The 23,780-nt window shown below is 38.8% G+C and overlaps 6 protein-coding genes and 1 long non-coding RNA gene across 9 annotated transcripts; 5 read left to right on the top strand and 2 right to left on the bottom strand.

The window, feature by feature from the left end:
* Nucleotides 1–4,550, top strand: LOC124311022 (protein scarlet-like). Its single transcript, XM_046775264.1, has 13 exons — nt 1–1,724; nt 1,800–1,944; nt 2,041–2,089; nt 2,193–2,242; nt 2,337–2,644; nt 2,711–2,801; nt 2,869–3,016; nt 3,075–3,305; nt 3,378–3,483; nt 3,546–3,776; nt 3,850–3,985; nt 4,056–4,161; nt 4,230–4,550. The coding sequence occupies exons 1-13, from the start codon at nt 1,602–1,604 to the stop codon at nt 4,495–4,497; spliced, it is 1,992 nt and encodes a 663-aa protein (XP_046631220.1). The 5' UTR covers nt 1–1,601; the 3' UTR covers nt 4,498–4,550.
* A 394-nt stretch (nt 4,551–4,944) lies between these two features.
* On the bottom strand, nt 4,945–5,639 carry LOC124311532 (10 kDa heat shock protein, mitochondrial-like). Its single transcript, XM_046776062.1, has 3 exons — nt 5,486–5,639; nt 5,267–5,428; nt 4,945–5,205 (listed from the first exon to the last, which is right to left on the bottom strand). Exons 1-3 carry the CDS (start codon nt 5,486–5,488, stop codon nt 5,065–5,067), a joined length of 306 nt encoding a protein of 101 aa, XP_046632018.1. The 5' UTR covers nt 5,489–5,639; the 3' UTR covers nt 4,945–5,064.
* A 399-nt stretch (nt 5,640–6,038) lies between these two features.
* LOC124311078 (heat shock protein 60A-like) lies at nt 6,039–8,645 on the top strand. Its single transcript, XM_046775367.1, has 6 exons — nt 6,039–6,148; nt 6,339–6,506; nt 6,575–6,910; nt 6,969–7,327; nt 7,388–7,733; nt 7,792–8,645. The coding sequence occupies exons 2-6, from the start codon at nt 6,339–6,341 to the stop codon at nt 8,311–8,313; spliced, it is 1,731 nt and encodes a 576-aa protein (XP_046631323.1). The 5' UTR covers nt 6,039–6,148; the 3' UTR covers nt 8,314–8,645.
* A 564-nt stretch (nt 8,646–9,209) lies between these two features.
* Nucleotides 9,210–10,325, top strand: LOC124311409 (elongation factor 1-beta-like). The gene is made up of 4 exons (XM_046775888.1): nt 9,210–9,379; nt 9,499–9,718; nt 9,802–9,991; nt 10,052–10,325. Exons 1-4 carry the CDS (start codon nt 9,300–9,302, stop codon nt 10,204–10,206), a joined length of 645 nt encoding a protein of 214 aa, XP_046631844.1. The 5' UTR covers nt 9,210–9,299; the 3' UTR covers nt 10,207–10,325.
* A 238-nt stretch (nt 10,326–10,563) lies between these two features.
* Nucleotides 10,564–11,453, top strand: LOC124311735. Its single transcript, XR_006910186.1, has 2 exons — nt 10,564–10,721; nt 11,077–11,453. It is a non-coding gene; the product is annotated as an uncharacterized LOC124311735 (long non-coding RNA).
* LOC124310852 (DNA-directed RNA polymerase III subunit RPC1-like) lies at nt 11,263–16,698 on the bottom strand. The gene is made up of 16 exons (XM_046774935.1): nt 16,506–16,698; nt 16,292–16,427; nt 15,080–16,234; nt 14,727–15,020; nt 14,577–14,667; nt 14,122–14,517; nt 13,908–14,054; nt 13,488–13,830; nt 13,122–13,424; nt 12,768–13,058; nt 12,567–12,696; nt 12,394–12,512; nt 12,179–12,329; nt 11,935–12,119; nt 11,704–11,872; nt 11,263–11,640 (listed from the first exon to the last, which is right to left on the bottom strand). The coding sequence occupies exons 1-16, from the start codon at nt 16,547–16,549 to the stop codon at nt 11,431–11,433; spliced, it is 4,164 nt and encodes a 1,387-aa protein (XP_046630891.1). The 5' UTR covers nt 16,550–16,698; the 3' UTR covers nt 11,263–11,430.
* A 71-nt stretch (nt 16,699–16,769) lies between these two features.
* On the top strand, nt 16,770–23,279 carry LOC124310868 (PAN2-PAN3 deadenylation complex catalytic subunit PAN2-like). 3 transcript variants are annotated; one of them, XM_046774971.1, is made up of 23 exons: nt 16,770–17,112; nt 17,210–17,330; nt 17,401–17,461; nt 17,519–17,654; nt 17,717–18,381; nt 18,447–18,498; nt 18,607–18,715; nt 18,778–19,044; nt 19,116–19,416; nt 19,494–19,687; nt 19,748–20,017; nt 20,102–20,221; nt 20,293–20,418; nt 20,495–20,629; nt 20,695–20,849; nt 21,124–21,168; nt 21,289–21,510; nt 21,578–21,687; nt 21,746–21,867; nt 21,932–22,743; nt 22,819–22,890; nt 22,959–23,110; nt 23,174–23,279. In XM_046774971.1, the coding sequence occupies exons 1-20, from the start codon at nt 16,817–16,819 to the stop codon at nt 21,989–21,991; spliced, it is 3,567 nt and encodes a 1,188-aa protein (XP_046630927.1). In that variant the 5' UTR covers nt 16,770–16,816; the 3' UTR covers nt 21,992–22,743; nt 22,819–22,890; nt 22,959–23,110; nt 23,174–23,279. The 3 variants fall into 3 exon arrangements, with proteins under 3 accessions (XP_046630927.1, XP_046630928.1, XP_046630929.1); XM_046774972.1 differs by lacking the exon at nt 21,124–21,168; XM_046774973.1 differs by lacking the exons at nt 21,578–21,687; nt 21,746–21,867; nt 21,932–22,743; ... (1 more) ...; nt 22,959–23,110; nt 23,174–23,279 and having other exon boundaries at nt 20,695–20,936; nt 21,289–21,368.
* The last annotated feature ends 501 nt before the right edge of the window (nt 23,280–23,780 follow it).

The following is a 23,780-nucleotide window of genomic DNA, read 5'->3' as shown; positions in this document are numbered from 1 at the left end:
TGTTTCTTTTCTTTCGATCGGAAAGAAAAATATGATTGATCTGAATTGTTTATGCGCATTATTTCCTTCTCTCGTGTAATCACCATGTACATAGTGAATTTGTGTGTGCGTGTGATTTTCTTTTGGGGGGCCTTTTTTGTTCATCGACGAATCTCCCGAATGATTTGCATTCTCTTCCGCTTTCTTTTTTGATTATTCAAAGTTGCTCCATCTCTCAAGTGAAAAAAAAAACATACACAAAGAAAAGGAAAAGCGGATAATCTTGTATCGGTAGTTGTGCGTCTATCCAATTCTTTGCCTCTTTCCCTTTACTCTCTCTCTCTCCCACTTTCTTTCTTAATCGCGTTGCCGTTATAATTTATTTTGTGTCTTTGGCGTTTACCAGTGTGTATGTCTGCGTGTGTGTGTGTGTGTCTGGACAAATTGTTTTGATGGAAAAAAAGAAACCCGTGGGTGGCGATTTCACATTTCCCCGCCCCACCTCCATTTATGATGAATGAGAAATTGTTACAAAAAAGTAAAAAAATTTGTTTCGGGGGGAAACGTGAAGAAGCCCATCCGTTTTTCCGACATTTTTTCCTTCCGCTGTGAACCGAAAATGTATCCGCATCTTTCTCTCTCTCTCTTTCTCTCTGTCTATTACTCGTTCCTTCTTCCTCCCTCATTTCTCGACTGCCTACAACATATTACGTCCGCAAGGAATCCTTTGTGATGCGCTTCTTTACTTTTTCGCCTACACGACGACGACGACGACCCTTTTCGGAGTTGGCCTCCTCCTCATGTCGGCTACTATGCAGTTTATATATATACATACTATGTATCCGTTACGTTGTGTAACATGATCGAGCGAATACCATGACGAATGGAAACAAGACGGACAGAGAGCCAGCGCGCCCATGTGTTGTTCATTTCATCCCCCCCGTTAAGTCGTCAAGTCTCAATAGATTTATTCCTTTTGTTTGATTTTTTAACTGGGGACTAGTTTTTCTTTTTCTTTTGGACAGCCAAAGAATTTGCTTCCATGTTTCCAGTTTCTCTCCTCCTTTTGTTGCCCGTTTTACACGTATGTACGTGCGAGACGGGGCTGCATTTATTTACGTAAGAAATGGAAAGAAGGGAAACTTTTTCGTCCCTTGGCTTCCTGCATCCGGAAATACCGAGGGGGGACCTGAGCCGAAATAGTTGACGACGCGCTCCCTCGTCTCTATACGTAAGTAAACATTCGGTGTAGTAAGTATTTTCTGCGCTCTTCTAGGCATTGACGTTCTACTGATGGATCACCTCCACTCGTTAATGTCTTACGGGTGATTTAACATTAGTACATTCATTTTCCTTTTTTTTTCTTTTTTCTTTTGTTGAGAATTCTGAATATTTGATGTGTGTGTATTGTATAGTCGACAGCTCAGGAGTGGCCCGTTTCCAATAGAGGGCCCATAGAGCCCATACAAATATCGGGGCTAAACCATACAAGGTGCACGCTGTCAGTCACTGGACTTGGACAGCGAGGAACTTGAAAGTTTTCGCACTTTTTCGTCTGGACAAAAAAAAAATAGAACTGGCTGCGGCCGTGTCACTCAGTCAGGCAGACGGCCCCGTCAAACATGGATCATACCCCGTCTCCCACGTCCGACACGTCGTCGAGCGAATTCTCTTCGGCCGATTTCACTCCATCAATCGGAAAACTCTTCCAGCAGCCGAATTTAGCCGAAAAACAAGCCGAAGAGGTACAGTATATCTACGTAGAAAGTGGCTGTAACTTTGTATTTAATTAAATTGTGTGTCGATAAATCTTTGGATAGATTGCATTCCTGTCGCTGACGAGACCGAGTAGCCACTCGGATCGACCACTCGGGGCCACTCTCACCTGGCGTGATTTGAGCGTCTACGTGACGACCCCCAAAGCCAAGGGAAATGTAGCGCCATTCAAACGAGTTTTGAATAACGGTATTATTTTTATTATTGTTATTGCTTGACATTAATGTCGTCGTATGGATTCATCATCCAACAAAACAAATCAATTTATATTTTCGATATTTATAGTCCGGGGAGCTTTACAACCCGGTTCGCTCGTGGCTTTAATGGGTGCCAGGTAAAATAGAAAATGAATGTCCAAAGCCAAATCTACACTTTAACGACTCGATAGTAAAAAAAAAAAAAATGTTTTCCAATTCAATGTGATTTCATTCTCACAGCGGGGCGGGGAAATCAACTTTGCTCAACGCCTTGGCGTGTCGCTGTCCACGTAAGAAGTTCATTTCCTCAATTTCTTGTCATTTTTAGGGTTTCAGTTTGTTTTATTTTTAAAAAACATCTTTGAACTTTCTCTCTTTGATTAGCCGGAGTTGTGGTCGACGGTGAAATTCGTATCAACGGTCGGCTGATCGATCGCTCCTTTTGTGACATGAGCGGCTACGTTTACCAGGACGACATCTTTGTGGGATCGCTGACGGCCAGGGAACACCTCCTCTTCACCGCCCGGTTGAAAATGAACGGCAACTGGACTCCATACGAGCAAAATCTCCGTGTCAAAGAACTGCTCACCGAGCTGGGATTAATCAAATGCCAAAACGTCGTCATAGGAGAGCCAGGCGTCACCAAAGGATTATCGGGCGGAGAGCGTAAACGGCTGGCATTTGCATCCCAGGTACTTGCAGTAGTTCCCTTAATATAATGTTGGTAAAGTTAAACAACTCTTTTTAATGATGCACAGGTGCTGACGGATCCAGCTGTCCTCTTCTGCGACGAGCCAACGACCGGTCTTGACACTTTCTCCGCCGAAAGACTTGTTATGATGTTGAAAGGTTTCATTCTTAATTGGATTTTGCCGGTAGTATAATATCAGGCCCTGATCATCGGTTCAATATTTAGATTTGACTCAACGTGGTAAAACGGTTGTCTGCACCATCCACCAGCCGTCTTCCGAAACCTTCGCCATGTTTGATCGACTGGTTCTGTTGGCCGAAGGTCGCATTGCATATCAAGGATCGTCTTCCGGCGCTCTCGGCTTCTTTGAAAGGTTATTTTATATCACAAATTTGGTGAAGGACAGAAACAACAATTTTCATGTCTTTCAGTATGGGTTATACGTGTCCGGCAACGTACAATCCTGCGGATTTCTATGTTCAAACACTAGCAGTGATTCCCGGCTTGGAAGATACGAGTCGCTCGACGGTGCGTGCCATTTGCGATCGCTTCATCGTCACTTCAACGGCTAAACAAATCGATCTTCTAATCCAATTTGAGACCAGTCTCGGTCAAGAAATGTTGGAGTTATCGACCAAAAATGGTCACCAGCCTGTTGGATTGTGAGCTGAAATTTCATTTTGTGTTTTTTTAAGTTAATTGAGGATTGTTAATCATCAAGTTTTTGGATACAGACACCAAGCTCGATGGACGATTCAGTTCTTGTGGCTGGTCTGGCGAGCTTTTGTGGATTCCTATCGCAATCCAGCCGTCCACACTTTACGAATCCTCCAGAAAATCGTACGCTTAATTTGCCAAATAATATTAAATTCTAATGATTAATTTAAGTTGGATATTCGCAGGCTATCGCCCTTCTAGCTGGACTCTGTTTTCACGGCGTACTCGGGACCAGAGATCAAAAGACGATTCAAAATATCCAAGGCGCTTTATTCATCTTGACGACTGAAAACACCTTTCCGGCTCTTTACGGGGCGCTTGGTATTTTCCCGATGGAATGGCCGCTGTTCTTGAGGGATGCACGAGGAGGGCTCTATTCACCCTCTGCTTACTATCTCTCCAAAGTGGTGGCTTTGGTAAGTCATCGCCATTTGTTTTAGTCAAAGGAAAACGTTTTCGTTTCTTACGTTTCTTTTTCTAATAATGCAGATTCCAGGATACGTAGTCGAAACTTTTGTTTTTGTTTCGATTGCTTATTGGCTGATGGGATTGAAGCCGGAAGCCGGAGCTTTCTTCTATTCTTGCTGGGTTCTAATCGTTACTTGCAATACTGCCGCCGCTTGTGGTTAGTCATCTTCCATTGTTTTGTGCCTTTAATTACAGTTTATAATGAACACGGTTATGAAATCCATTAGGAACGTTCTTCTCAGCAGCGTGTGAATCTATTGCAGTGGCCATAAGTTTCCTCATTCCATTTGACTACATTCTTTTCATCACTGGTGGTGTGCTCATTAGTCTCAGGTATTGCGAATCATCGTTTCATAATTAAGGGGGCCTCGTCTAATTAAAGCCGTATGCATTGTTGACAGCTCGCTGCCGGAATACGTCTCGTGGACCAAGTATCTTTCCTGGTTCCTCTACACAAATGAAGCTCTTTCTGCTGTACAGTGGCAAAATGTTACATCCATTAAATGCGATGAGTCCAATTTCCCTTGCCTACATAATGGCCAAGAAGTCATGAAACACTTCAGTTTCGATTCTAGTCGTTTTTCAGTGGATATTACTAGCATGCTATTTATTTATTGCACTTTTCATTTGCTCGGACTGATGGCCATAGTCAGGCGTTCACGATCCTAGTTTTCCTTCACGAATTTAATATACTCAAATAAATATACAAACTAACAAGAGTAGATGTATTTCTCTCTCGTTGAAGTGCACATGAAATTACACTCAACCCTTGGTGTCTCGCCTAGTTTGGTTTCACGCTCCGAAGATTACCTGAGGATCGCCTGCCATTTAATACCGGTAACGCAAAGCGGTCCAAATGATGCGAGTAACTTTTCATTTCTTGAAAATGCCTATCTCCGATCCAGTTAGTTTTTTTGGATACGCACACGCAATCTAACGAATTCAGAGACAATCCATTGATTCCAAATAATCTGGATCATATTATTGAAATGTTTTCCCTGTTATAGAAATGGTAACAACAAACTCGGGGTTATATTTTATGTTGTTCCATGAAAACAAGATAAATATAGACTGGCAGAAATTGTCTTTGATTAGAAATAATGAAATGCAAAGAAATATAACAAAAGTGGATTTTTTATTCTCCTAAACTGCACATGATATAATGACTACCATACAAAATCTGACGCCCAAATATTCCCATTCATTCAATTTAACAGGGAAAAGGTTTTATATCAATTATTGTTCAATCTTGGCCAACAAATCACTCTCACGGAATAGGTGGTATTCTTTGTCTTCAATTTCAACTTTAGTGCCACCGTATTCAGGAAGCAAAACATTATCACCAACCTTCACAGCAAGGGGAACTAAATCTCCTTTCTACGATAAAAAAAAAATCATTAGACAATTTGACAATGGTTTCTATCCAAATTTAACGTACATCTGTTCGAGATCCTGGTCCAACTGCAACGACTGTGCCTTTCAGAACTTTTTGTTGAGCCTTCTCGGGAATAACAATTCCACCTCGTGTTTTAGTCAAGGCCTCGGCCCTTTCGATCAAAACACGATCGAACATTGGGATAAATCGTTTCAGTGCGCCTGCCTAAAGAAACAATATTAATAAATTAACTGTAAAAACAGGCAACTGAAAACTATTTACCATTGTAATTTTTGTTGATGTATGAGTGTAAAAACTACGTGTTTCTCGTCAACCGGCAAGACTAGCTCTGGCGAAGTTAACGTGAAGTAAAGAAGATGAGCGTCTGCTGGAAGCTTACATAAGCCACGTGGTTCTAGAATGTTCCAACAATGTTCGATAATCAAAACTGCTTCATGGGTTGTGTTTTAATTGCTTTTGAATTTTTTAAAAGTCAATTCAACTATGATACATTTTTTTCCTTATACAAAAGTACTTGAAACTAGCATTATTGATGCATATTTTTTACTTTTATCAGATTGTTCTAGAACAAAGGAACTGGTTTTTCTCTGGTTTTTCTATGCGCATCGACGGCACATTCTATTTTCACGAATAAATGCGGTTAACCGACCTAAATTTAATGTTGTGTTCACATAAATAGATTATTTCTTCCATAAAAAAAAAAAAATTTTTAAACTAAATATTATTTTATTTTTGTTGTTGCAACATGCGCTTTAAACGGATGATCATATGGTGAATCGGTGATCTCGAAGTTTCCGCGAGGCGCTCATTTTTATTTAGGCTAGGCGCACGCTCGTCTTCTGTTTCACATTCAGTCTTACTATCGTCGGCAAGCTTTGCACGTGGAAACTACTCAGCTACATTAAAGTTTAATTCACCTAAAAAGTAAGTTTTGGACGTTAATTACCATCTTTTTAAATTAGTAGATGTCAATAATCAGTTCCTCAGTGTTACCGGCTTGAAATATGGATTATTTAAGTCTTTTTTTCTGTTAAAAGTTACCAGTAACTAGCGATAGCAGCGTGTTATCCATGATGTTACCTAACAGATCTGTAACTTTTTTATTACTTTAGAGATGTATCGACTACCAAGTCTTCTGAGAACAGCAGCTCTTCGCCAGATCGCTCCTCAAGCATACAGAAATTATGCTAAAGATGTTCGATTTGGAGCTGACGTACGAGCCTTAATGTTGCAGGGAGTAGATGTTCTTGCTGATGCAGTTGCTGTAACCATGGGTCCCAAGGTAATTTAAAAATAAGATTTGTACTTCAATTCGGACTACCACTCACAATATTTTGCTTCTGTTTACAGGGACGTAATGTTATTCTAGAACAATCATGGGGCTCGCCTAAAATCACTAAGGATGGTGTAACTGTAGCAAAGGGTATCGAACTGAAAGACAAATTCCAAAACATTGGGGCCAAGTTAGTTCAAGACGTAGCAAATAATACAAATGAATCTGCTGGTGACGGAACAACTGCTGCCACAGTCTTGGCTCGCTCCATTGCTAAGGAAGGATTTGAAAAGATCACAAAGGGTGCCAATCCTGTTGAAGTTCGTCGTGGTGTCATGCTTGCTGTTGATTCTGTTATTGCAAACTTGAAAGCCATGTCCAAACAGGTTACTACTCCAGAAGAAATTGCTCAGGTAACTAATGAGACAATTCATTTTTGAATTGATGTTAACTGGAATTCCTTTCGTTCAGGTTGCTACCATTTCTGCTAATGGTGATGAATCAGTTGGTAAACTGATTTCTCAAGCAATGAACAAAGTTGGACGAGAGGGAGTCATTACTGTCAAAGATGGAAAAACTTTGATTGATGAACTTGAAGTCATCGAAGGCATGAAATTCGACCGTGGTTACATTTCACCCTACTTTATTAACACAGCAAAGGGCGCTAAAGTAGAATATCAAGATGCCTTGGTCTTGTTGAGTGAGAAGAAGATTTCTTCCATTCAATCCATCATTCCTGCTTTGGAACTCGCCAATCAACACCGCAAACCCCTAGTCATTATTGCGGAAGACATCGATGGCGAAGCTCTTAGCACTCTTGTTGTTAACAGGTAAAAGTTTCTTATCTACATTTTTTAAAGAAATTGTAAATTAACAAAAGTGTCTTTCAGACTGAAGATTGGACTCCAGGTAGTTGCCGTGAAAGCCCCAGGATTTGGTGACAACCGCAAAAATACGCTTCATGATATGGCCAATGCTACAGGTGGCTTGGTCTTTGGTGATGAAGCAAATCTCGTCAAGCTCGAAGATATTCAGCTGCACGACTTTGGTCAGGTTGGAGAAGTGGTTGTTACTAAAGACGACACTCTGTTGTTGAGAGGTAAAGGCCGCAAAGAAGACATCGCCCAGCGTGTTACCCAAATCAAGGATCAAATTGCCGAAACAACATCAGAATACGAAAAGGAGAAGCTGCAGGAAAGGTTAGCCAAACTCGCCTCTGGAGTTGCTGTCCTTAAGGTATAATATTCTCTCAATAAAGCTCGACGGGTCATTTACTGATGTTTTAATTCTTTAGATTGGTGGATCAAGCGAAGTTGAAGTGAACGAGAAAAAGGATCGTGTCAACGATGCACTCTGCGCTACCCGAGCTGCCGTTGAGGAGGGTATCGTTCCTGGTGGCGGAACTGCTCTACTTCGCTGTATTCCTTTATTGGACAAGCTGTCCTATGCAAATGAAGATCAAAAAGTTGGCATCGACATTATTCGTCGCGCTTTGAGGATGCCTTGCATGACTATTGCTAAAAACGCTGGAGTTGACGCTTCCGTTGTCGTCTCTAAAGTAATGGACTCTGAAGCTTCCATTGGTTATGATGCCCTCCGAAATGAGTACGTCAACATGATTGAACGCGGTATTATCGACCCTACTAAAGTTGTCCGAACATCTCTTACTGATGCCGCTGGAGTTGCATCCCTCCTCACAACAGCAGAATGTGTTGTTTGTGAAATCCCCAAAGAAGAGAAGGCCGATGGCGGCATGGGAGGAATGGGCGGCATGGGAGGAATGGGTGGTATGGGAGGTATGGGCGGAATGATGTAACGTCTCAAATCCAAGTCAATTTCTGTTCCAACCTTTAATGTTACTTACCTTCTTGATTGTAGTGGTGTTGTCAAGTTGTATAGCGGTAATTGTTGGAGATTTTCATTCCTCTTGTTTGACATCCCAGTTTATGCAATCATGTTACTGCTGTTCAATCTTGAGTCATTCATCGATCTGGAAGGCACAATTATCAGCTCTACAGCGTAGTATTGGACACGTATGAATCACTCGTGATAGGAGACACTACTGTCGTTTTTTTTTTCGTAGTAAATCATTATAAAGTCTTACTTTCTAAAAAAAAAAAAAATACATGAACAGTTTTTTTGTAAAAATCTTCTATGTATTTTGTAAGGGCAGGAAGGGTATAGGTTGGGTTGAATTGAACCATCTGAAATTCACCGATAAAAAGATTGCTAGATAAATAGCAAAATAAAATTGCAATGAACGGATCAAAATTAACAAATGACTTCTATTCGTTTAAATTTTAAAGCAATGTATATAAAATATTGCTAGGGTAGTTGGATAACGTAACCAATCACAGGCCAAGGTATTCACTAACAGATGGTCGTTTTTCAATAAAAAATAAAAAAAGCCCTCTTAAAGGGTATCATAAAATTACCTTAAGATTAAAATTGATGCAGTCAATAAGTTTTGCGCAAGCACAACGAATTGAAAATGCACATTGCTCATAGAAAATATGAATGATTGCGTCCTAAATCAGTAATGAAATTTCTGAATTAAAAACTAATTGTTATAGCTTTAAAAGTGCATTAAACTTTAACGTGTCCTTGAATTTTCCCGTAAAAAATCGCATTTCCCTTCCCTTTTACTGCCTGGGGGATTTAGAACGACGGTGGACAAACGAACTAAAATATTTAGCTATCTGGCAACACGGAACCGTCTCTCTTTGGTGTCTGCCATTGCCGAATCGCGTGTCAATTTCTGTCCTCAGTCGGTTTCTTCCTTTCAGACCTGATAAAATAATCATGGCTTTCGGCGATCTTAAAACTGAAAATGGTGTTAAGGCCCTCAACGAATTCCTAGCCGATAGAAGTTACATTGAAGGGTAAGTTTTTCACTTTATTTTAAGTATGTGTTGCCGGGTACAATAGAACTGTTTCTTGGGCATGCCGTTTCCGTTTCGTTACATCTAAAAATATGTCGATGTTATATTCTTGTGTATAGATATGAACCGTCTCAGGCGGACGTGACCACCTTCCAAGCTTTAGGAAAGGCCCCTGCCAGCAGCTTCCCACATGCTCTCCGCTGGTACAACCACATTAAATCATTTGGGTCTGAAACCAGCAAATTCCCAGGTGCCAAATCTGCTGCTGCAGCCCCAGCCAGCAAACCAGCCGATGATGATGATGATGATGTTGACTTGTTTGGATCTGATGACGAAGAGGTACCCCGAAATCCGGGGGCCAATAGATTTTTCCATGGGAAAATCCCTCAGTTAATAAGTATTAACAAACATTTCCGCTGTAGGATGAGGCTGCTGAGAAGATCAAGGCAGACAGAATTAAAGCCTACAGTGAAAAGAAATCCAAGAAACCTGCGCTTATTCCCAAGTCCTCAATTGTCCTAGATGTTAAACCCTGGGATGATGAGACAGATATGGAAGCCATGGAGAAAGCAGTAAAAACCATCACATGTGATGGTCTTATTTGGGGACAGTGTAAGTATTTTCAATGAAACACATTTTTCACAGCCAATTAACATTGAATTGTTTATTCAGGTAAATTTGTACCATTGGCATATGGTATCAAGAAGCTCCAAATCGGATGCGTCATTGAAGATGACAAGGTTTCAGTTGACTGGCTAACTGAGGAAATCCAGAACTTCGAAGATTTGGTCCAATCAGTCGATATTGCCGCTTTCAATAAAATTTAAATAAAATCATTGTTTCGGAGCTGAGCCGGCTCGTGTTATCAGATATTTTGAATGCTAATCGTGCAAAGTGCCTGGCTCCACAATTACTGGCTGATTGAAATAAACATGCTGGGTTGTTACTCATAGTACACTTCATTTGCATCATATTATGAATAGATTTCGTAATGCTCAAGCCTAGTTCATGTGGTTAAAGGAAATGTCGATTACACGAAAGAAGAATTCTTAGTTAGCTTTAAACCTTTTAATCAAGTCTGGGGTATGGAGAGAAATTCTCTTCATATCCCTGATAAAGAGTTTAAGACGTGTTCATCAGCTGATTTTAAAAAGAGAAGTTAAGTTACAGAAACTTGGCAACAATGTTGTGTTTACATGCTTCGTGATGTAGTCTCAACCAAAAATGTGTTTAGTTCTTTAGTGTCGTCCTAACGTACTACATGAAATTTTAGTGAGTTCATCTGTTAGATAAGTTGTGCTTGAAATGTTTCATCATAAGAAAAGGGGAGTTTTGAGAGAAGGTAGGGAAGTTTATGTAATTTTCCACTCTTGTTTCTTGTAGGCTATGTTTATTGGCCAAGGATTATTTTTAAATTTATGACTGAGACACAAATTTGTAGTGATTAGTATACTAGATTACGACTAAAGAAAGTTAAAGGTGCCACAATTTGCTGTGATTATTTGGATTATTTTAAAAATTTAGTGACTGACAACTGACATGTAGCATTAATAGTCATTTTAAAAAATCAGGACAAGTTTTTATGTTTGGATTTGATTTTAGCATGAGGATTCTCAAACTTTCTGTTAGTATTATTTATTAGTAGTTTAAACTAGCAAATTAGCAATTACTAAAAAAAAAAAACTTTTTGCTTCAAGGAGTGAACTGCATACCAGTTAACCAGCGGCTTTGTGCTTAGGTTCAGCATGTACCACCTTATTATAAATTTTGGATGTGTTTTGAAGCTACTAAAGCAATAATTCAAAATTTGTTGATCAAATTATTTTGACATACTGCTGCCAATATTAAAATTAAGATGCTACAGACACTAAATAAAAAATAACTGCAATTTAAAAATTCAGTGTATTTTAACTGAGAATACCGTTTGAAATTTCTGCGTAATCCGCATGTCACCACAACAATTTCAATTTTGAAAGATAAAATATGCAAACTTGTTTCTGACTTGCTCCCTTGGATCGCATTGGTACACTCTACACTCTCATGACTCGCATTTAAAGCATTGGTACATGATATTCTGGTAAATCAAAAATAAGTGGTCTTGTTTTAGGTGGAACCGACTTTCCGGTTTTGTACAGCAATTTAAAAGCCCCAGTCCCGATTGACATTGGTATTCCCATGATGATGCATTCGCTTACTCCCGTAATCTCATCTTCCTGCCCGTAGTATGCTGCATCAAATAGATGATCCGAGGTCCTTTCGAACTAGCAATCAAATAGTAATATTGGAATGATAAAATTTATTGTATTTTTTTGTGTTTTTCTTACCGAAGCTAACATCAGAACCGACTCTTTCATCTTTGCCAATCCATGTCTCGTGATGCCCAAAATTTCACCACGGCAACTCATCAAATCTGAAAGAAGAGCAACGTGCCGGCGATCGACACTCATGCCGTGGCTTTCCATGGTGTATTGGATTTCCTTAGCAATAGTCGCCCTGTATTTATTAAATAAATATATAAGTTTTTATTTAACAAATTAAGAAACAATTTTAATTACTTTGCAGCTTCAATTCCCAAGGTACTGTAGACTTCCAGAATATTGTTTGATGTAGTTGAGGTCCCTTTAACACCGTAGGTCGCCATCACTTCCCGCATGTTGTCACCTTCAACAAGTAGGTAATATCTTGGTGGTTTTCTTGTGTCGTCTATATTGATGACAGCTCGACTGACAGTTGGCAAACCCTGAAGTAATGGAAAATAATTATGCCTTACAATTGTAAAAACGAATCTCGACCACGCACCTTGATGACGACTCTGGGTAACGTTTCCTTGAGATGTTGCATAACGTGATACATCGAAGATTTCGAAGATGGAGCAGGTTTGACGATAACGATGGTTTCACTTATGACTTTAATGAAACTAGGCTTTATTTTCAGCTTACATGTGCAGAGGCTGAAATTGGAACATTAACAATTAATTAAGAAATTTAAATAAAATGAAAAGATTATTAAATTGCCTCCACTGAATCGAATTTGCGTCCACTTCTAATTTAAGCAATCGGATCCTATTCATGTCCAATTTGATCAACATGAAACAATCATCGGGTAAGTAGACTTCCTCGAAATATTCTGTTACCTATAAAAATAAAATTGTTTAAGAAGTTAAAACCCTAAGATGTTCCATTTTTACTTCTCCCAGTGTGGTCTTTTCTATCCTTCCTTTTACTCGTCGAGCATACTCAGGGTCATCATCTTTTAAAAGCTGAGTAGAAATGACTGGCGTACTGATGGCTTTTGAAGCATTAATAATTTCCTTAATCCTGAAATAATTCCATCAAACGAAGCTAGTGTCATTAAATGAATTCCAAAATGGCACTGAATTGGAAAATACCTAGGAACTCCCTGTGTGATGTTCATGGAAGCAACACCAGCAAAATGAAATGTCTTGAGCGTCATTTGAGTACCCGGTTCTCCAATACTCTGGGCGCAAAGTGCTCCAACGGCGGTACCTGGCTCAATTTTAGCCCGTTCATACTTTTCCTTAGAAAAGTCGCAGAATTCCACTAACTGACCAACAGTTATGCGCTCCAGGTGTTTTTCTACTGTAAGTAAAGATCGACCTTCCATTTTGAAAAGCTGCCGTACTTTTTTGATCCGTTTGACTTGGCTCTCAACAAAAACCCTGTACAACAAACACATTACAATAAGATGACTATCAATATAATTTAAAGAAAAGAATAGTAACCGGAGCTCATGTTGAAAGTCAACTCCAAGCATTTTAAAAGAATCCGTGTCCATAATTGTGTTGAATGCTTGTTGCAGTTCAATATCATCCAAAGGTTCTTCATCCGGATAAGGGGAAGCGGCTTTGATATGGTCAAGAGCTCGTTGGAAATCAACGGGGCGATCTTTGGCTTCCATGTAAGTAGGATCTAGCCCATCACCTCCATAAACGAATTGAATAATCTCTCCAGTGGAGTTTCTCACAGTCGAATCGTACTGGCAACAAAGGTCTTCCAACGATTTTACTAGTCGCCGTTGCATATAACTAAAAAAATACAAAATTTAAATCATCATTAAAGTCATATAGTGCCAATGTCGAACAGCCTACCCCGTTTCAGCTGTTTTTACGGCTGTATCCACCAATCCTTCACGCCCGCCCATTGTGTGGAAGAAAAATTCTGTGGGAGTAAGTCCGGAGTAAAAGCTGTTGGAGACAAACCCTTTAGCTGCCGGGATTTTCGAATGTCGCTTGAAATGAGGCAAACTTCGATCTTCAAAACCATTGGGCACTCGTTTGCCGTTTAAAGCTTGTTGTCCTACGCAGGCAATCATCTGAGAAATGTTGATGTATGATCCTTTTGAACCACTTTTAGACATGACCAATGGACTATTGCTCGGATGCAGCTCCTTTTTGCACACTTCTCCGGCCTGATCACGAATTCCAGACAGTTCTGTGTTTCACAAGTAATAATTCAAAATATTAATATATAAGTAATTATTCAGTTCCGACTACTGTTATTTAACAAACCTTTCAAGATTTTTGATTCTAAGGATTCTTCTTCATTGCATCCTGGAAGGCAAGGCAGTTGACCTAAGGTGAGTAAACGAATGTATTCGTCGCACTTGGAATAACCAGTGTCCAAAAGTGTTTGTTTTTCCTTTAGCAAAGTTTTGCCTAAGTAAAATATCGAAGGAATGTTACGAAACACAAAAAATGAATAACCAAAATAAATAATGATTACCAGGAGTTACATCACCAATGCCGATAGAGAATCCTCGGTTCATCATATAATAAGAAGCTACTCGGCAAAGTTTCCACATTGCCTGAATAGCGAAATCCTCTCCGTAGTCGCGAAGAAGTACGTAAAAAATGTTGATTTTTGAACCAGATCCAATGGTAGATTTGTCAACGCATCCTGCTAACACCTCAGAATTACGGACCAACAGAAACCCGTCATTGACGCAAAACTCTTCGTTCTTCTTTGAATACTCTTTTCCTTTGGTTCTCAGGTTAACTTTAATGCGATCTCCAGGATTAGGACGAAGAATCAAACTGAAAATCTGTTTTCCTGACCATAGGGCTGCAGGTTTTTGGATACACGGAGGCGGAAGTTTAATGACCATGTTTACCTCGTCACCTATTAAAAAGGCAAGTTGATTTAAGTAATGAAAAATGAAAGAAATTAGAGAAACGTACCTGCAAGCATGGATGCAACCATTTGGCAAGTCTTGGCTCGATCGAAAAAAGCATCCTTTAATGTCAGCAAGTAAGCTCCAGTTATGAAATCCTATCATCAATTACAATTACACCAATTATTTATAAAATCTTGATTGAAGAAATTATTACCTGAATAGCTGCTATCAATAATTCGCCGTTACGCGGAGTCACTAAATTATATTTATTTCCCATTAGGATCCAGGCTTCAGCGCGAGCTTCTTCTGTTTGCGGAAGATGGAGATTCATCTCGTCACCGTCAAAATCCGCATTGTAGGGTGTACAGACGCATTCATTGAAGCGGAAAGTGCGGTGCGGCAAAATCTTTGCTCGGTGGCACATAATGGAAAGTTTATGTAACGACGGCTGACGGTTGAACAAGACGATATCTTCATCCATCATATGCCTTTCAATCAAATCGCCAAGCTGAAAGAAAATGTTTTTTGTTAATCAGCGTTCGTTGTCTTTATTTTATATTAATTTACCTTGAGATTTCGAGCAAGGCTTTCGCGATTCCCGTACTTGAGAAACTTTTTCAATTCTGAACCTTTTTCTTGCAGATAATTGGCGCCAGGATGGACGTCTGCTCCGTTTCTTACTAATTTTCTCATTAGATCAATATTTGCTTCATTGACACGAGTAGGGAAAGTCAGAATTTTTGCAACCAACTCCGGAACGCCAACTTGATCAATCCGCAAATTGGGGTCAGGCGAAATGACTGTTCTTCCGGAGAAATCGACACGCTTCCCCGAAAGATTTCCACGAAACCGTCCTTGTTTTCCCTTTAGGCGTTGAACTAGACCACGAGATGGTTTTTTGGGTTGCATGTTCAAAGGGATACCGGATAATTCACTGTTGATGTAAAGTGCACATTGTAACTGCAAAAAATCCCAGTCTTCTAGAATCATTTGGCTTTTTGCACCCGAGAGACGGTGTTTGACAATGACATCATTCAGGAAGACAATTTCTGTTAGTTTCATTGTCAAATCATCCTCGTTTGTCCCCGATTTCAAATCGGACACTACAGAAGGTCGAATGCAAACAGGAGGAACTGGAACACGAGTGAGAATCATGTCCTTTGGATGCCCATTTTCAGGATTCATCACCAAAAATTGGATATCTTCGTCTGGAATTCTCTCAAAAAGATGAAGTACTTCAAGTGGATTTAACATTTTGACCAAGCCAGATGACAACATTGTTTCAATCTCCTTGTTGAACTGCACAGCATTCTCATAAGCCACTAACTCATTTTTTAAAATAACGTTGTCTTTCTTGATACTTCTAAATTTTTCATGGGATATCTTCAGCATGCCACACTTTTTCACCATGCCATTGATGTCATTGCAGTTTGGGCAGCGTGTTACTTTTTTGCATACTTCTTGAATTTGCTTCCTCAGTGCTTTCTTATTTAGATAAGGTATTTTTGAACCCTTTAGTTTGGCTCTGTAAATCTTTCTCATCTTTTCATTAAGCATTACATGAGAGCAAGATTTGCAAATTGTTTGCAAGATAGTAATTACAGCCTTGAAGTATCCAACATGGAATACTGGAAGTTCCAAATCAATGTAACCAAAATGGCCTACACATTCTGTCAGCCCTTTTCCGCAAGTACCACATATTGCATCTTTAACACTCATCCCCTTTGAAAAAATAGCAGTTAAGTGTGGTTCTCTTTAAATATTTTAAGAGTAAATTACCATTCTTCTGTCCAACATTCCATACTGCATAGGTGTTCGTCCAGCATCTCGGTTATACAAATTCTGAGCTACCACTTGAATGTGAGATTGCTGTTGTATTTGCTGCGGACTCTCAATTCCAAAGCTTACTCTTGCTCTAAAAGTACATAATCGTATTTAATCTTCTATACCTATACTAATGTGAATTAGAATTTTGAGTGTTAAAAAAACTTACATTTTTCTAATAACGTCAGTCTCACGGTATTGCTCCTTCACCATCGTTAAAACTAGTTTTCAATCATCCACTTGAAATAGTTTAAAATGATAAAATAATTGAAATGATGAAATAAAAAGCACGTGTTACACCGGCATCGATCAGACGAATTATTGATGGCAGCAGGAAAAGAGTGATGAACTTTTTTTCTTTTCGTAATGAATTCGTCGTCAACTAGTGTTGACTATATTGACTATCTAAGTAAGTTAACAAACGCAGCCCCTAGGTGGCACTTTATAGCAAAACGAAACGAAATGTCTTGAAGTTGAAAGATGGATTTCAATGTTGGTGTTTTTTCAGAGAAATCTTCGATTTTAATTGATGGTGGAGATAGATTTGGTGTGTCCGCAATTCATTGGGACCTTCAGGAAGAGCTGCTTTGGGTTGGTAATCAAGGAGGACATGTCACTAGTTATTATGGCTCTTCTCTACACAAATACACATCATTCCAAGTTCATGCATCTCAAGAAGTCAGACAGATGATTTCTTTTGATGCTGGTTTACTTATAGTAACCCCAAACACTCTTAGATGCCAACAAAGGAGAGGTGTCCCATTATTCACTTACAGGTTTGCATAATTGAGTGTAAATTTTCTAAATTGTTTACGTAAGAAAATCATCCACAATATATCATAAAAATAACAATTTAATATCAATTTCTTCTAGCTCAAGTACTTGTGAAGATCTACAATGCTTGTTACAAACAGGGCCCACAACAGTTCTACTTGGAGGACACCAACCGCTGGTAATAGAATTTGACCTTGTGACAGCAAAGGAAACAACCAAAGTAAAGTGAAGTTAAAAACCATAACCTTACCATAACATTTATGATTAATATATTTCTATTGGTTTATTAGTTTGATGTAGGAGAAAAGGGATGTGCAATTCTGAGACGACACCCTAGATTTATCTGCTCAGGTACAAACATTCTTATGAAATACACAAATAAAAATTCATCCTTCCTTAAATAACTAGGTGACGCTAGTGGATGCGTATCATTAAGAGATCCTCGAACTTTACGTGAAGAGCATAAATTTGTAGCACATACTGAAAGCCTTTCAGATTTTGATGTTCATAACAACTTGATTGTGACTTGCGGGTTTTCATCCAGGTAATTTTTCTATATTATATAACAGAAGTAAGTTAAATTATCTAGTTGTACTTATTAAATAGGCAGGGAGGTGTGGTTTCGGATCGCTTTTTGAAAATTTACGATGTTAGAATGTTACGAGCTCTCAGTCCAGTTCCTGTGGTCGGAGAACCATTTCTATTGCGGTTCTTACCAGCATTCTCGTCCCAATTGGCGGTTATCTCTGCCATGGGACAGTTACAGGTTCTTGATGCAGCTGCTCCTGCATCTTCAGCTCTTCAACTTTTCCAAGTGAATAACGAGGGTGCTATGTGCATGGCTCTTGAAGTTTCATCTTCTTGCCAATGCTTAGCTGTGGGGGATGCCGGTGGATATGTTCACACCTTTGCATCAAACGCATCAGCTTTATTTAACAGCTTTTCTCGACCGACGGAATTTGCCGATCCAGTAGAATCCCTTCCGGTTTCGATCGCCATGGACGATACTACGACGCCACTCACTTCAATCCCTTTCCCCTTAGAACACAATTCGCCGCTGCTATCAGATTGGCCGGAACAGTTTACCCGCAGGAGATTCCGTAAAGTTCCACCTATTGATCATGCTATTCTGTCAAATATGCGCATGGTAGGCACTATTGGTTATGCTCCAAGTCCAGCTGATCATAGACCTAATCAAGTGGCCTACTCAGCCGAAAAACGAACACAACGTGGTCAGAAACATTCGGGAACGGATTCAACACATTCAAAGGGTTAGTCTGAATTAATTTTTCACAATTTTTATGTTTTCACCATTTTTAGCCAATTTCCCTTACAGAAGATACTGAATGCTATCAAGTGTGGAAACGATATCGTCATATCGAGATGAGGTATAGTATATCTTAGTATATTAGTATATCTAGTAGAGGTATATAGTAGAGGTATATATATATAGTAAAGGAGGCTATATAGTAAAGGAGGCTTCCTTTGTTATGTAGGTACACAAAGGGGAGCCTTGACGAAAATGAGTTAGCTCGTTACAATTCCACGCCCCTCTGCGGTTTGGATAATACACTTCCTTATTCATATGCAAACTCTTTGCTGCAGGTATGAGTCAGATTGCTTACATTTTGATCTGTGCATTTTGACTGTTCGTTTCTTAATTGAAGGTGTTATATTTCATTCCGGAATTACGTCATTGTCTTCTTGAGCATTCCTGCAACCGAGAATTTTGTCTTGCCTGTGAGCTGTCATTCCTTTTTCATATGCTGGATGTTGGTAGAAATCAAGATCCTACTAGTACTCCAGTTACAGTCCAACCATCTAATTTTCTTCGGGCTTTCCGCACTCTTCCCGAAGCTTCGGCAATGGGACTGTTGATGGCAGAAAATCATCCTGAAATAAAGATAAAAAGTACACTTCCTAGGCTTGCCCAGGTAATTTTCAGTTATATATTAGTTTCTCTTTGTGACACTGATTCAAAATATTTGTAAATTTAATGTTACAGAGCTGGGCTCGTTTTATTCTTCAACAACTTAGCAGCGAAACCTTGCCTCAAAGCAAGATAACAAAAGAATCGACCACAATTACAAGTAATTTAGTAGAATTTAACGGAGAAGGTGCGGAAAATTCTATTAAACCGGAAAGAGATGTTTCACCTTCTGAGGATGGTCTGTCACCAGTGTCTCCTATCTCTAAACTGTTTGGTGTTGAACAAGAGCAGATTAGCCGCTGCACAAAATGTGGAAGCGAAAATTCTAAAACTTCGCCTGTGCTTCTCTCTTCCCTTACTCTGCAAGATGTGGAGGGTTAGTGACATATATTTTTTATTATACTTAATTTACAAGGCACTTTACAGTCTATATTTTACTCACTCGGTCAATAGATGAACACAGCTTCGAACATGTACTTGAAAAGAGTTTTGACGTAGCAAGTGTGACTCCGGCCTGGTGTGAAGTTTGTCAAAAATATCAAGCAACTCAGCAAAGAAGACGTTGTCTAACATTACCGCCAGTTCTTGCTCTGTCCTGTGCTAACGATACCTATAAAGGTTTTCGATTTTGGTCAGATCAACTACAAGTAAACTTTTAATATTCTTAATGCACAGTTTAACACGAAACTAATAATTCTTTTACTCAGTGTTTTTTAGACCCTGAACTATTCGATGGATCAGATTTGACAGAAGGGGCGTCCGTCCAGTCTGGGCAAGGAAAGCCTTGTAGATATGGGCTTGAATGCACACGACCGAACTGCAAGTTTGGACACGGAGGGCAACCTTTGAGCCATAGTGCAAGCTTTACAGGAATATCTTCAAATCATTGGGTCCCGTCTCAGCTCCGTTTTAAAGTTCAACCGGAAGGAGGACTTGTTTGTCTGAAACCCGATCAAAATCAGGAAGGGTTTTTATCGGTCAGTGAAAATTTCTGACGAATGGTTTATAGTTCCTTCTTAGTAATAACTGATATTTATATTATCATTCTTTTTTTTTTGTAGTATTCTCTTGTTGCTGCGGTATGTTGGATTGACGAATCCAAACTGGATGCAAAACACCATGGAAAATGGCACTTAGTTTCAACAATTCAAATTCCTCCTGGTTATTTATCTTCAGAAACTGTAATTAACTTGTTTACTTTTTGCATCAGTTCATATCCAAATCAGGCTTCATAAAACATTTCGCGTTTCAGTCTTCAGAAGAGAACAACTCCAGCAATTGGTACGTCTTTAATGATTTTGCTGTTAATCCTATCAACCCGGAAGAGGCAATTTCTTTTTTTCCTGATTGGAAACTTCCGTGTCTCTTGTTTTATTCAGTAAGTAATTTCTCTACTTTTTCATTGTTGATTAAATGATAAATTAATCTGATACAATTATCAATTATTTTTTCAGAAGAAGGAAACAACAAATTGTCCCATCTTAACTGATCGACCTTTAAGCAATCCAATCACTGCTGACGTGTTTAAAGAGGACAAATCGTTGGCTCAGAAATCAGAGTGCTTGCAAAGAATATCATTTCTTCCGCTGGTAAAATTTGGTTATAATTTAATGTCCTCGATTTTTAAAATTTAGCTCTGTTTTTTTTTTTTAAGGCGACGGACGAGATGCCCGGAAATGGGGATTTAGTGGCCATGGACGCCGAATTCGTCACGCTGAATCAAGAAGAAGCCGAATTGCGCAGCGACGGGAAATCAACCACTGTACGACCTAGTCAAATGTCGGTTGCTCGCGTCACTGTTATCAGAGGGTAAAAGCTATTGAACTTGCAACATATTCTTCAACTTCATATTTCGTGTCAACACTACCTAAATGTGGTTATTGGGCTATAAGCTTGGTTCGTACTTCTATCTTTTTTGCAATTTTCTGAACCTATTTTATCCCACTTCCTTTTCCCCCTCTCATCTTCCTCAATGTCCAATAACTTATTTCTTGGCTCTGGATGAAAATAATAATTATCTGTCATCTCTCCTCCTACGGGTCCGTATTGTATACGACTTGTGCTTTCTGCTTCGATTTTAAAGGCTTCGCAGCAACGGTTTATCTTGGACGAGTATTGAATATTCGAGGTGAGAAAGTTCTTTGTGAGCAAAACCTGTGATTCTTCTGTTTTTCCCTGAGCTTTGTTCTCTGCTTTAGTAATGAATTCTACCGTTTAAAAGTCTTAATGATTCTTAATTCGGCTTTAGTCAAGGTAACATGGAAGGGTTACCTTTTATCGACGACTATATCGCCACTCAAGATCAAGTAGTTGACTACTTGACGAAATTTTCTGGGATCCAGCCAGGCGACCTGGATGTCGCCTCCTCGTCGAAGCATTTGACTACCTTGAAGTCGACTTATTTAAAGCTACGCTTCTTGGTCGACAATGGTGTGACATTTGTCGGCCACGGACTCAAGAATGATTTTAGGTAAAGTTAAATTTCACAAAAAATTATAGTTTTCCCGAATAATTAAATGTTACTTTACAATTTTTAGAGTTATAAATCTTCTAGTACCTTCAAATCAAGTAATCGACACCGTCCATTTATTTCATTTGCCTCATCAACGTATGATATCGCTTCGATTTTTGGCGTGGCATTTCCTTAGTAAGTTTTATTCATCTCTTTAGTTTCTGAGTGTGTAAATGAACATTATTTATTGTAGATTTGAAAATCCAATCTGTCACTCACGATTCCGTTGAGGATGCTCGAACAGCCCTGCGTCTTTATCGTCGCTATCAAGAACTAAAGGCCAAGGGTGATGAATTTTTTAATGAATCCCTCCAGGTGAATATTTACAAGTCATCCGTTTGTTTTTACGAATGCAATAAAACAATGACATTTTCTATAGGAACTTTATAATGTCGGACGTCGCTTACAATGGATGGTTCCTGGAATGGACGAGGAATAATTGAGTGCTCAATTTTAATTTTCTTTTGTTCACTTTCGTGTTTGCAGCCAGAATAAATAATCTTGTTTTCTAACAAAAATCTAGCCAAAAAAAAAACATCGCATTCAAATCGCTAGACTGATTTAAATACTTTATTTCGTACAATAGATGCATAGTCATCGTCATAGTCATGGTCATGCTCAAGCTACTGTAATCAAAATTTTAAAAAATTCAATAAGTGATGCAATCATATCATAGCGAGCATTTAAGCGCATTTAAATTTTATCGGATTATCGGAGAAAGATGTAACGCATTAACGAAACTCAACAAACGTGGAAATGTTGCCTTTGCCTATTAAAATGTTGAAACTGCTGAAAAATGACATTGGTCTTCCGTATTAATTACTCATCAATCTCGCATTCCCGCATTCCGCACTTTACCCACATTGCCACATAAACATCACACTTTACCATTCTTGCAAACATTACAAGGAAGTTCTACCGGTTCTGCTATGGCAGATTCAAAACATTTCTTAACGTGTTTCATTTGTGGCACATTCGAGATAGAAAATAAAAAACTTGCAGCGTTTGGTGTTACTTTTGAAAGGTTCAGCGAGTGGAAAGATAAAGTTAAAGGACTTAAAATCGGATCAAAACTTTGTCAGGTCCATTTCGACTCAGAAGACATAATTAAGGGGAAATACATTTTTAATCAATTTTATCCCCTTAAAGTTTATAGACTTTCTAAAGACGCGATCCCAAAACATTTTCTAAGTAACTGCGCTGAAATCTTTTCATTTGATTACTGATCCTTAATCCTTATTATTACATGTGTTATTCATAATGCAGGTACTAATAAGTCTGGGGATAAGAAGACCAGAACATTTTTTCCTGAAAAAAATGTCAGTTCAACAGAAATAGGTAATAATCAACCTCTACTTGTACATGTATTTACCTCAAAATTCTCATGTAATGGCTTGTGTAAATAGCTTGTTGGCAGAGCAATGAAAAATCACAACCACTGATGCTGTCAAAAAATGTCATTGCTTACAAAAGTAAATACTCAAAAACAAATCATCAATCTTCCACTGATTCAAGTGTCGCTCCACCATCATGCAGGGAGGATCCAATTGATGATGAGGTGAAAACCTTCCATTTCTTTCTTTTCATGTGATGTTTGACTGATAATTTTTTTCCCTTATAGGCTCAAAAATTGTCATGTTCTTCTTTGAATAAAAGTGTTTCCCAAGTGGATAATGAAGCCTCTCCAGCAGAAAAACTTCTTGCTGTCTTGGAAGATCACAATTATAGAGTAGGTTTGTTTCATACATTTAGAACTTTTGAAAATGTCTATATAAATTAATTATCAATATATTTCAGAAGAGAGAATCTACCCTATCAGAGTTAGACAAAGAAATAGATGATAGATTTCTCGGCAACGATCCTCTGTCTTTAGTATGTGCCCCAGTAATAACAACAACCGAAGAGCGTTTTGATTATTCATTACATGCTAATGAATCATCATTAACATCATCCATTCAAAAATCAAATGATCCTTCGGAATTGGTCATTGACACATGTTTAAATAATGAAATCGCTGTACTGCAATCTTCCTTGATCGTCGACACTGTGCCCCAATGTACCATCACCACGAGAGTGAAGAAAAGGTCCTGTCCAACCGGGGGAAAAAATCAACTACCGTCATCTTTATATACTTGCTCTAATTGCAAAAGTAAAGTATCTTGTAAGTGTTGTAAAATACTAGTAGCCAAATATGAAGCATTGCTATTGAAAATGGGAACACTAAAACG

Source organism: Daphnia pulicaria, chromosome 8 (assembly GCF_021234035.1).
Source record: "Daphnia pulicaria isolate SC F1-1A chromosome 8, SC_F0-13Bv2, whole genome shotgun sequence".
NCBI classification, from domain to species: domain Eukaryota; kingdom Metazoa; phylum Arthropoda; class Branchiopoda; order Diplostraca; family Daphniidae; genus Daphnia; species Daphnia pulicaria.
Note: the sequence above shows the minus strand (reverse complement) of the source record. Positions and strands in the feature narration are given on the sequence as shown.